We start from the raw sequence: 12744 nt of genomic DNA on the forward strand, positions 1-12744 counted from the left end.
TCTGGATTCTCAGAGTCGTCATCGTCTTCACTGTGCTAACAAGTCTCAGATATTTCAGTTTTCTAGATACTTAAAAAAACAAAACTTTGATCTCAATTTGGGAAAAGTAAACTGGGTATCGGACATAATGTACTATTACTGTCATTCTCAAATCAGCTTTGGAATATGAGCAAGTATGAACAGTTAAGTGCCAGGACAGATTAAACTTTTGTGTTGTTTTTGTTTTGAGGCAGGGTCTCACTCTAACCTAGGCTGACCAGGAACTCACTATGTAGTCTCATGTTGGCCTCGAACTCACGGCAATCCTCCTGCTTCTGCCTCCAAAGTGCTGGGATTAAAGGCATGTGCTACCACGCTGGGCTGGATTAAATTTTTAAAAAAATTATTTATTGCAGGGTGGAGGAAGGGGCAGATAGAGAAAGAGAGAATGGATGTTCCAGGGCCTCCAGTCACTGTAAACAAACTCCAAACACACTCTCCAACTTGTGTAGCTGGTTTACGTGGGCACTGGGGAATCGAACCTGGGTCCTTTGGCTTCACAGGCAAGTGCCTTAGCCACTAAACCATCTGTCCAGTCCTGAGATTAAACTTTTAAAGAGGATAAGTGGCCTGAATAATTACAAGGAACACTCCAAGTACACAAAGGTTCTTCATGTGGGCTGCGTGCTTTAATAGTCGGTCCTTGCGAGCTCTGCTTTACGTAGAAAGGCTACAGATGAGAAGACTCTGGGACAGGACTCAAGGGGAAGTTTGTAAATTGCAAAGGCAGACAGACAAAAGGTTTACTCAAAGGATGCTGCCACAGCTTTCAACATCACTGTGAATTAACCAACGATTTTTCTTACCGTCACTGGAACCAAAGCTCCCATCGATGGATTTTCTCTGAAACCTGTGAACGAGCAAATAGCTACATTCAGATTCAGCATCTTACACTGGCTCCTCATACATGTTGCTGTCTATTTGTCTACTAGGATCTCTTAAAAATGGCCTTTGGGCCGGGCGTGGTGGTGTGTGCCTTTAATCCCAGCACTCGGGAGGCGGAGATAGGAGGATCGCCACGAGTTCAAGGCTACCCTGAGACTACCTAGTGAATTCCAGGTCAGCCAGGGAGACTACCTCAATAAAATAATAAAATAAAATAAAATAAAAATGGCCCTTAAGATGTGGAGAAATTACTAGCAAGAATATAAAATGGTAGTCACTTTGGAAAGCAATTTGGCAGTTTCTCAGAAAGTTAAACACAGAGTGACCATATGGCCTGGTTATCCCATCCCCTCGGTATGTAAGATCATTCATTAATATTCATTTATTACTTTTCATATGTAATTCACATGTCATGAAATTCTCCTTTAAAAAGATCTTATTAGCCGGGCGTGGTGGCGCACGCCTTTAATCCCAGCACTCGGGAGGCAGAGGTAGGAGGATCTCCGAGAGTTCGAGGCCACCCTGAGACTACATAGTGAATTCCAGGTCAGCCTGAGCCAGAGTGAGACCCTACCTCAAAAAACCGAAAAAAAAAAAAAAAAGATCTTATTTATTTATTTGAGAGAAAGAGAGAGAAAGAATGGGCAAGCCAGGGAACAAACTCCAGATGCATGTGCCACCTTGTGCATCTGGCTTACATGGGTACTGGGAAATTGAACCTGGGTCCTTAAGCTTCACAGGCAAGTGTCTTAACTGCAAAGCCATCTCTCCAGCCCAAATTTGCTTTTTTTTTTTAAATTTTTTTGTTCATTTTTATTTATTTGTTTGAGAGAGAGAGAGAGAGAGAGAGAGAGAGAGAGAGAGAGAGAGAGAGAGAGGAGAGAATGGGCGCGCCAGGGCTTCCAGCCACTGCTAACGAACTCCAGACGCGTGCGCCCCCTTGTGCATCTGGCTAACGTGGGACCTGGGGAACCGAGCCTCAAACTGGGGTCCTTAGGCTTCACAGGCAAGCGCTTAACCACTAAGCCATCTCTCCAGCCCCCAAATTTGCTTTTTTAAAGCATGAAATTCAGTGTGTTTTACTACATTCACAAACTTGTCCAACTACCATCACTCTGTAATCTTAGTCCATTTTCAAAAGAAACCCTGGCCCCACTGACAGCCATTTGTCAACCCTCCTTCCCCCAGCCCCTGACAACCGTGCGTCTACTTTTCGTCTCTAGAAATTTTCCTCTTCTGGACGTTTTCTTTAAATGAAATCATGCCACAGGTGAACTGTTTTGGATGAAGTTTCTTAGCATGTTTTCAATGTTTCTCCATGTTGCAACATGTATATACTTTAGCATTTTTATGGCTGAAAATATTCTGATACACACACACACACACACACACACACACAGACACACACAGACACATACACACATACACACACACACGTGTGTGCGTGCACTATATTTCATTTGATGGACATTTTTTTCACCTATCAGCTATCCTATAATAAAATTGCTGTGAACACTTGTATACATGTTTTTCTTTGATATGTCTTCATTTCTCTTGAAAAAAAAAATATATATATATATATATACCTAGAAGAGAGTTGCTATGTTTGCGGTAACTCTATGCTTAGACTTTTCCCCTATTTTCCGCACAGATAGCAAGAGTTATTTTACATTATCACAGGCTAAATACTGGGCTCCGATTTCTCCACATCCCTGCCAAGTCTTGTTTTTCATTAAAAGTTTTTCATTACATCTCTCCTTTAGGCTCTGACGCTCACTATGGCGTTGGCATAGAGTTCCCTCGTGGTTCATGGGGAGCATTTTTTCATATACTTATTTGGCATTTGTATAAAGTCTCCCTCTCATAAGAACCCTTATGATCACATCGGGCCCATGTGGAGAATCCAAGACAATACCAATCATGTCACATCTGTACACTTCTCTCTGCGATGTAAGGTACTATCTTCACACACTCGATAGATGAAGATGTGGATATCTTTTGGGTTACATTATCCTTCCTACCCCACCATCTTAACATTAAATCTTCTAATCTATGAACATGTAAACTTCATAAAAACTTTTTTGTCAGTAATTCAGGTATTTTCTAATTTCTTTTGATACACACATTGTTGTTGTTTCTTTTCTTTTCTTTTTTTTTCTTTCGTTCTTTCTTTTTTAGTATTTGCATAAGGCAGGGTCTTGCTCTAGCCCAGGCTGACCTGAAAATCATTCTGTAGCCCCAGGCTGGCCTTGAACTCTCAGTGATCCTCTTACCTCAACCTCCCAAGTGTGCTGGGACTAAAGGCATGTGCCACCATGCCTGGCTATGAAGTTTTTCTTAAAGAAACTGTTTTTCTAGATTTATCATTTGAAAATGTCTATCAAAAAATAATGTAAAAAAACTAACATGTGAATTATCCTTTTATTTCAAAATGAGATTCTCTTGGTTAGAAGATTGGAGAAGTGGGACAGAAGAGTTTGGGAGCAAAGTGCTTCAGGTCTTTTTCAAGGTAGGGTGCTGACCTGGAATTCACTATGTAGTCTCAGGGTGGCCTTGAACCTTTGCCTCCTGAGTGCTGGGATTAAAGGCATGTACCCTCTCTCTATCTCTCTAACTGCCTCTTTCTCTCTCTGTCTGTCACTATCAAATAAATAAATAAAAATAAACAACAACAAAAAAAAATAAAGGGGCTGGAGAGATGGCTTAGTGGTTAAGCGCTTGCCTGTGAAGCCTAAGGACCCCGGTTCGAGGTTCAATTCCCCAGGACCCACGTTAGCCAGATGCACAAGGGGGCGCACGCGTCTGGAGTTTGTTCGCAGTGGCTGGAAGCCCTGGCACGCCCATTCTCTCTCTATCTCTCTAACTGCCTCTTTCTCTCTCTGTCTGTCACTATCAAATAAATAAATAAAAATAAACAACAACAACAAAAAGGCATGTACCACCATGCCCAGCTTGCTTTTTAAATTTTTTTTTTTTGTTTAATTTTACTTATTTATTTGAGAGCGACAGATGGGGGTGGGGAATGGGTGCACCAGGGCTTCCAGCCACTGCAAACGAACTCCAGATGCATGCGCCCCCTTGTGCATCTGGCTAACGTGGGTCCTGGGGAAGTGAACCTGGGTCCTTTGGCTTTGCAGGGATGGGGAGAGAGGTAGAGAGAGAAAGAGAAAAAAAATAGGTGCTTCAGGGCCTCTAGCCACTGCAAATGAATTCTAGACGGATGTGGCACCATATACATCTGGCTTACATGGATACTGGGGAATTGAACCTGGGTCCTTAGGCTTCACAGGCAAGTGGCCTAACCAGTAAGCCATTTCATCACCCCCTTTTAAAGCTTTGTGGGACAAGGTATCACTAAGTTTCCCAGGCTGGCCTTGAACTTACTTTGTAGCCCAGGCAGGCTTTGAATTTGCAACCCTCTTCTTCAGCCATTAGAGTAGCTGGGATGATAGACCTGTGCTGTGAAGCCTGGCTCTGCTGATCATTCTTTAAAAAAAATATATTTTATTGGGCTGGAGGGATGGCTTAGCAGCTAAGGCACTTGCCTACGAAGCCTAAGGACCCAGGTTCAATTCCCCAGACACATGTTAGCCAGATGCACAAGGGGGCACACACATCTGGAGTTTGTTTGCAGTGGCTGGAGGCCCTGGTGTGCCCATTATCTCTCTCTCTGTCAAATAAATAAATAAAAATAAAATATTTTTTAAAATATTTTATTTATTGTATGGACATGCCAGGGCCTCCAGCCACTGGAAAGGAACTCCAGACACATGTGTCATCATGTGCATCTGGATAACGTGGGTACTGGGGAATTGAACCTGGGTCCTTAGGCTTCGTAGACAAGTGCCTTAACTGCTAAGCCATCTCTCCAGTGCTCTTAACCTGAGCTAGTCTTGTCTGCAAAATGATCTCCCAATACCAGCAGTGCTTCTGCACGTACCAGTTGGCTCTTGGTCTTTTGCAGTTGGTAGTTGCTTGTGGTACCTTTTCTCTTACAGGATCCTGTTTTAGTGAATTTGCTGAATTCAACTAAATACCTTTAAATATGTGTGTGTGTGCGCGCATGTATGTGTGTGTGTGTGTGTGTGTGTATATATATATATATATATATATATATTTCAAATATTTAGTTCTTTCTTTTCTTTATGAATATGTTCTCATGGATTTTTTTCCCCTCAAATGGTTGACAATTCATTATTCTAAATTATTTTGGTGTTCAAATTCTCTAGGACATGTATACACCAGGGAAGCACTCTATCACTGAGTCACACTCTCAAGCCTGTTTCTTTTTCTTTTTCTTTCTTTCTTCTTCTTCTTCTTCTTCTTCTTCTTCTTTTTTTTTTTTTTTTCGAGGTAAGGTCTCACTCTAGTCCAGGATGACCTGGAATTCACTATGTAGTCTCAGGATGGCCTTGAAGTCATGGTGATCCTTCTACTTCTGCCTCCCAAATTCTTGGTTCATGCAGGTTTTGAATTTGCCATCCTCTATTGTTGGGCTTATAGCATGCTCCACGTGGATGTTTGGAGGTTTTGAAGGCAGTATCTCAGCTGAAAAGCCTCATAGGGGGCTGGAGAAGATGGCTTAGCAGTTAAGGCATTTGCCTGCAAAGCCAAAGGACCCAGGTTCGATTCCCCAGGACTCACGTAAGACAGATGCACAGGGTGGTGCATGTGTCTGGAATTCAATTGCAGTGGCTGAAGGCCCTGGTGCACCCATTTTTTCTCTCTCTCAACTAAAAAGAAAAGAAAAGAGTTATAAGCTCCCAGGAGGGAGTTGTTTTGTGAGTCAGAGACAAGCCTGTGTTGCTGAGATTGTTCTACTGAGCAGGCAGCAGTCTTCCTCAGCTGGGGTTCATGTTATCTCATTGCCTCAAAGGTCCGCGCTGGCTTGGTTTTCTTTACATGTTCCAGAGGAGGAGAAAAATAAATAAAATAAAAGCATGTGTTTGTTGTAAACCCCTGCCATTCTTCTGTAGTTGTTCAAAAATGAAATTCTCAAGGCTCAGCCCTGCTGAGAGTGACAAGAAAAAATTGTTCTTTTGCTTTTCATTACTTTTACTTCATTTTTTTTTTAATCAGGGGCTCCTCCAATTTCTTGAGAAGGGAAATTTCCCTGATCAAATTACAGCACAGTTGTCCCCATGCAGGAACATTTTTCTGGAAATTGATGTTTTAATAGTAGAAAGGCACCTGGTAATGTGGTATCAAAACATATTACTCCTGCTGTTTACTGTAACTTGAGATTTATTTTAGGCATTGAATTTACTTCTTGACAAAACATTTAAAGGTATATCTAGTAGTAATGTTAGGGAGAAATAATCATGTATAGTCTTAGAATTTAGAGTATTTTCAGGTCTATAAATAGGAAAGTTGGGGCTAGAGAGATGGCTTAGCGGTTAAGGTCCTTGCCTATGAAGCCAAAGGACCCAGGTTCGAGTCCCCAGGACCCACTTAAGTCAGATGCAGAAGGGGCACATGCGTCTGGAGTTCGTTTGCAGTGGCTATAGGCCCTGGTGTATCCATTTTCTCTCTGTCTGTCTCTCTATCTCTCTGCTTGCAAATAAATAAATAAAAATTAAAAAAAAAAAAAAAAAAAGGAGCCGGGCATGGTGGCACACACCTTTAATTCCAGCACTCGGGAGGCAGAGGTAGAAGGGTCACCATTAGTTCGAGGCCACCCTGAGACTACAGAGTTTATTCCAAGTCAGTCTGAGTTAGAGTGAGATCCTACTTTGAAAAACCAAAAAAAAAAGGTAAGTTGCCTTTCTGTTGAGGTTAAGGTTTCATTATAGTTCCGTTTTTTGTTTCCAAGGTAGGGTCTTCCTCTAGCTCAGGAATTCACTCTGGAGTCTCAGGGTGGTCTCGAACTCACGGCGATCCTCCCACTCTGCCTCCCGAGTGCTGGGATTAAAGGCGTGCGCCACCACACCCCGTTTATGATGAAAATAGCATTTTTTATTATTATTATGTGTGACATTAACAAAGGTTCACTTTATGTGTTTATTATCTCATTTCACAGATGAAAAGCCTGGAGCACAGGAGGTTAGGCAGTATGCCATCAAGATCACACAGTTTGTGGCCATGGCACCTTGCAACCAACTCCATACGGCTCAAGTCTCTGTTCTACCATTCCCAGAGCCAGGCACAGGGGTTTAAGTGTCCGTGACTTCTCACCTACCTCACGTACTGAACAAACATGACAAGCAGGCAGCCCAGGTAGAAGGACAAGAAAATGAAGACACTGAAAAGGCTGGATTTCACGTAAACGGATTCTGGGGAAGAGAAACAGCTTGGATCAGGTTGCCGTGAGGAGGAGGAGGAGGAAGACTATATTGGGAATAGAACAGCTTAAGCTTAAGGGGCCTGTCTTTATTAATAAACTCATTTTTTTTTTTTTCTCCAAGACAGGCTCTCGCACAGGCTGACCTGGAATTCACTAGGCAATCTCAGGGTGGTCTCGAACTCCCGGTGATCCTCCTACCCCCAGCGCTGAATTAAAATGTGAGCCACCATGCAAGGCTCGCCCTCTTTCTTACAGAGCATCAGGGCCTCAAGCAAGTTAGGGAAGTGCTTTATCCCTGAGCCCCATCCTGCCTCTTCCTGCCCCCCCCCCAGAGAGTTAACAAAGCATTCTGATCCCCTCTACTCACAGTAAATACACTTTAAAAAAATATTACATATAGAGAGACCTTGATCCTTCCTAGTGCTCGTGTTGACTTGTCTGAGAGATTTCCTGACACGCAAATCTTCCCTCGTCCTCCAGAGACAACACTAACCTTCAATGGAAGGGACAATGGTCACTTTAAGGTTCTTTGTTCTTTGTAGATTCCAGGTCTGGTTCTCATTTTCTGGCAAAAACAGATACAAAAAAAAAAATAAATAAATAAAAATAAATACACAAACAAAGCACAGTGGGCCACATAGCAAATTCGCCTCCGCTGTTCTGAATAGTTGTAGAAAATAAAAGCCCCGAATCACCTCTGCATGCTGAACAAGACTGGAGGAAAATCCCACTTCCAACCCCTGGGGCTTAGAGCTCTGTGCTTAAGACCCTTGGCGTGGCCTTTGCTTGGATGCATTTGGGAATGATATAAATGAGACGAGACAGCAGCCCCCCAGGTCCTGATATCCATGGACATCCAAAGGAAAAAAGTGCCCCAAACAGACAGACACCTCTTCCTTTGGCTTGCATTGTACCTAGCCTAGTACAAATTCGATTTTTCCTTATCTGGTCATTAAAGGGTATAGTTTTTCAGGGAACATTAGAGACAGGTTAGCCTCTAGAGCTATAGAAAGAGATTAAAGAGCACAAGGTATAAATATGTTATCTAATCCCAAGGGAGCCGTGTCATACTCAGCAGCCGCACTCTCTGCGTGGGCGACATATGGCCGGCCGGTGGGGGGTCTGTGTTGTCAGCCCCTAACCCTGTCCCATTCCCTGGGTCATAAAACTGTTTGCACATTGCCTCAGAGCTTGCACACTAAAAACCCTTAGCGTTGAGATCAGTCAGCACACTTGGCTTTCTTGGAAGACACAGTTTGAGCACCTGGCATGGTAAACTCTGAATTTTCCTTACATATCCTTATGGGAGTGATGACTACAGATAAATATAATGTAGGAAGATGATCTGAGGAAATGGATATTTTTACATTTACTTCACAGAGGCAAATGCAGTTTGAGTCAAGGGTCAGCAAAGTGGGCTTACTTTACATGGGAAGAGGGAGGAGAAAGCTGGATCAAGCTGAAGTACACTAAATGACACTTTGTCATATCAGCAATACCTTTTGCTCTCTGATTACCTTCATTTTCTTTTTTTTTAAATTTATTTATTTATTTAATTTTTTTAATTTTTTTTTTTGTGGAGGAAGGGATATTTATTGAAGCTTACAGAGCCAGGGGAAGTTCCATAATGGCAGAAGAAGCTGATCTGCCTTCACAGGCCCAAGCAGATAGAGAGAGAGAGAGAAGCACAAGCCTAAAAGCCAAAAGCCACAGCACACTTCAGGAGCTCCAGCTAGGCACACTTTGCATATCTTTTGATTGAAATCTGAAACCCACCACCACCACACCTTAAGATCTCCAGGTGGTGCAGATGCCAACTACAAAGTAATAAAACACTGAATATATTGGGGGTCATCTATTCAAACTACCACAGGGAGGAAAGGAGTTTATTTCCAGCTTCTGCATTCCAGGGGAATACCAGCAATGGTGGAAGCAGCTGCTCACTTCCATAGATGAAAGTGGAGAGACACCATCAAACAGCCAGCAACCACCAAAAAGCAGCCAGAGGTTCAAAATTGCTCCCCACACACCTTAGAACTAGATTCAAAATCTGCCTTCAATGACCATGCCCCTCCCCCAATCAGGGATCTGTCTGCTAGGGGCTCAAGTTGTAAGCTCAATTTTTAAAAAATTTTTATTAACATTTTCCATGATTATAAAAAAAAATCCCATGGTAATTCCCTCCCTCCCCCCTGACACTTTCTCCTTTGACATTCCATTCTCCATCATATTACCTCCCCATCTCAATCATTGTACTTACATATATACAATACCAACCTATTCAGTACCCTCCTCCCTTCCTTTCTCTTCCCTTTATATCTCCTTTTTAACTTACTGGCCGCTGCTACTAAGTATTTTCCTTCTCACGCAGAAGCCCAATCATCTGCAGCTAGGATCCACATATGAGGGAGAACATGTGGTGCTTGGCTTTCTGGGCCTGGGTTACCTCACTTAGTATAATACTTTCCAGGTCCATCCATTTTTCTGCAAATTTCATAACTTCATTTTTCTTTACCACTGAGTAGAACTCCATTGTACAAATGTGCCACATTACCTTCATTTTCTTGTTTATCTTCTCTCTTCCTTCCTTCCCTCCCTCCATCCCTTCTTCCATCCTTTCCTCCTTCCTTCTTTCCTTCTCTTTCTTTCTTTCTCAGGTACGGGCTCACCGTAGCCCAGGCTAACCTGGAATTCACTACATCGTCTCAGCCTGCCCTCGAACACAAGCAATCCCCTACCTGTGCCTCCTGAGTGCTGGGATTAAAGGCGTGCACCACTACATATGCCTTATTTTATTTATTTATTTCTGTCATTTTGTTTTGTTTTGTTTTGTTTTGAGGTAGAGGTTCATGCTAGCTCAGGCTGACCTGGAATTCACTATGAGGGTGGCCTCGAACTCATGGTGACCCACCTGCCTCTGCCTCCCTAGTGCTGAGATTAAAGGCATGTGCCACCACGCCTGGTTTGTAAAAATATTTTTTATTTATTTGGAGTGAGAGAGAGAGAGAGAGAGGCCAGGGCTTTTTGCTGCCACAAGTGAACTCCAAATGCTAGTGTCTCTTTGTACATCTGACTTTATGTGGGTCTGGGGAATTGAACCCTGGGCTGCCAATGGCAGACTTTGAAATCAAGTGCTTGTAACTGCTGAGCTGAGTCCATCCTTTTTTTTTTTCGAGGTAGGGTCTCACTCTAGCTCAGGCTGACCTGGAATCCACTATGGAGTCTCAGGGTGGCCTCAAACTCAAGGTGATTCTCCTACCTCTGCCTCCCAAATGCTGGGATCAAAGGCTGCGCCACCACACCCAGCTGTTGTTTTTTTTTTTTTGAGATAGGGTCTTGTTCTAGACCAGACTGATGTGGAATTCACTATATAGTCTCAGGGGGGTCTTGAACTCACAGCAATCCTCCTACCCCTGCCGTCTGAGCATTCATCTTATTTATTTATTTATTTATTTATTTATTTATTTATTTATTTATTTATGTTTGGTTTTTCGAGGTAGGGTCTCACTCTAGCTCAGGCTGACCTGGAATTCACTTTGTAGTCTCAGGGTGGCCTCGAACTCAGGGCAACTCTCCTACCTCAGCCTCCCGAGTGCTGGGATTGAAGGCGTGCGCCACCACGCCCGGCTTCATTATATATTTTTTTTGTCCAATTGTCTCTGAGATTGTCTTGGCAAGTCACTGCCAAGGGCCCTCAGTGAGGAGTGTTGGGCTTCTGGCTTCCTTCCCTCCCCACCAGGATTCCTGTCGCTTACCCCGGATGACGAATGACCCTCCACAGGCATAGTCTTCAGGCTTTATCACGAACACCACGAAGAACTGCTCTTCTGGGAAGTCCTTCTTCTGTGTGAGACACAAGAACCTTATGACAGGCAGGAAGAGAGACAGCCAGAGGCGGGAGAAAGCCCATGGGATGAGAGATGGAAGGAAAGAGGAAAGAGAAGACAAGTGGAGATCACCCCTTGCCCTCAAACCCACCCTGGAAAGGGCATCTGCACATCACAATTTACTCCAGATGAGAATTGTGACATCCAAGAAATTCATATAAATAGGTACAGTGCTGTGATTTCAATCTATTTTATGCCCATTTGAGGACTTCCAATATAATAAGCACCACATAAATATAATGTCAAAAGCTTATGTTTAAGCAAATACGTACATATATGTGGCTGAAAAGATGGCTTAGTGATTAAAGGTGCTTGTTGTAAAGCCTGAGTTAAATTCTCCAGTGCCCACGTAAAGGCAATTGCACATGTGTATATATTACTTAAAAAAATTTTTTTGTTCATTTTTATTCATTTATTTGAGAGTGACAGAGAGAGAAAGAGGCAGAGAGAGAGAGAGAGAGAGAGAGAGAATGGGTGCTCCAGGGCTTCCAGCCATGGCAAACAAATTCCAGATGTGTGTGCCCCCTGTGCATCTGGCTAACATGGGTCCTGGGGAATTGAGCCTTAAACTGGGGTCCTTAGGATTCACAGGCGAGCGCTTAACTACTAAGCCATCTCTCCAGACCCCCTTTTTTTTTTCTTGAGATAGTTTTGTTATATAGCCTAGGCTGGCCTTCAATACCCCCCCCCCCCCGCCGCCCTCTGAGGCAGGCTTTCACTTTAGCCCAGGCTGATTTGGATCTCACTCTGTAAACTCAGGCTGGCCTTGAACTCATGATAATTCTGCTACCTCTGCTTCCCAAGTGCTGGGATTAAAGGCGTGTGCTACCATGCCCGGCTTGAACTCCTTAAAAAAATTTTTGTTTTAATTTACTTGAGAGAGAGATGGAGAGAGAGAATGGGTACACCAGGGCTTCTTGCCCCTGCAGACAAACTCCAGATGCATGTGCCACTTAGTGCATCTGACTTTACATGGGTACTGGTGAATAGAACCCAGGCTGTCAGGCTTTGCAAGCAAGTGTTTTTAACCATTCCAGCCCAACCTTGACCTCTTTTTTAAATATTTTATTTATTTATTTATTTATTTATTTATTTATTTATTTATTTATTTTTTTGGTTTTTCGAGGTAGGGTCTCACTCTAGCCCAGGCTGACCTGGAATTCACTATGGAGTCTCAGGGTGGCCTCAAACTCACAGCGATCCTCTTACCTCTGCCTCCCAAGTGCTGGGATTAAAGGAGTGCACCACCACATCTGGCTTAAATATTTTATTTTTAGTTATTTATTTATTTGACAGAGAAAGAGAGAGAGAATGGGCATGCCAGGGCCTCCAGCCACTGCAAACAAACTCCAGACACATGTGCCCCCTTGTGCATTTGGCTAACATGGGTCCTGGGGAAGTGAACTTGGGTCCTTTGATTTTGCAGGCAAACGCCTTAACCACTAAGCCATCCTTCCAGCCCCAGACCTTGAACTCTTGACGCACCTGTCTCAGTCTTCTGAGTGTTAGAATTTTAGGAATGCATGTGTGTCCAGAAGTTTATTGTTTTTTATTTTAAAATCTAATAAGTCACTTTCCTAAAAGTTATGTATTCAGCAGTTAAATCATCAACACAAGTTAGGGAGGCAAAGGACTTTGATCAGAAGACCC

The 12744-nt window shown here is 43.1% G+C and overlaps 1 protein-coding gene across 3 annotated transcripts in view; it reads right to left on the reverse strand.

Moving 5' to 3' along the window:
- Sidt1 (SID1 transmembrane family member 1) overlaps nucleotides 1-12744 on the reverse strand; it is a 136152-nt gene that overhangs the window by 52501 nt on the left and 70907 nt on the right. For 2 of the 3 annotated variants that reach the window (XM_045148087.1, XM_045148085.1), the window contains exons 7-10: nucleotides 10963-11050; nucleotides 7701-7772; nucleotides 7103-7196; nucleotides 846-889 (exon numbers count right to left, since the gene is read on the reverse strand). In XM_045148087.1, coding sequence (XP_045004022.1) covers nucleotides 846-889; nucleotides 7103-7196; nucleotides 7701-7772; nucleotides 10963-11050 — 298 coding nt within the window. The remainder of the gene's footprint in view (nucleotides 1-845; nucleotides 890-7102; nucleotides 7197-7700; nucleotides 7773-10962; nucleotides 11051-12744) is intronic. The other variant, XM_045148086.1, reaches the window with a different exon arrangement.

Source organism: Jaculus jaculus, chromosome 4, assembly GCF_020740685.1.
Source record: "Jaculus jaculus isolate mJacJac1 chromosome 4, mJacJac1.mat.Y.cur, whole genome shotgun sequence".
In the NCBI taxonomy this organism is placed as follows: Eukaryota; Metazoa; Chordata; class Mammalia; order Rodentia; family Dipodidae; genus Jaculus; species Jaculus jaculus.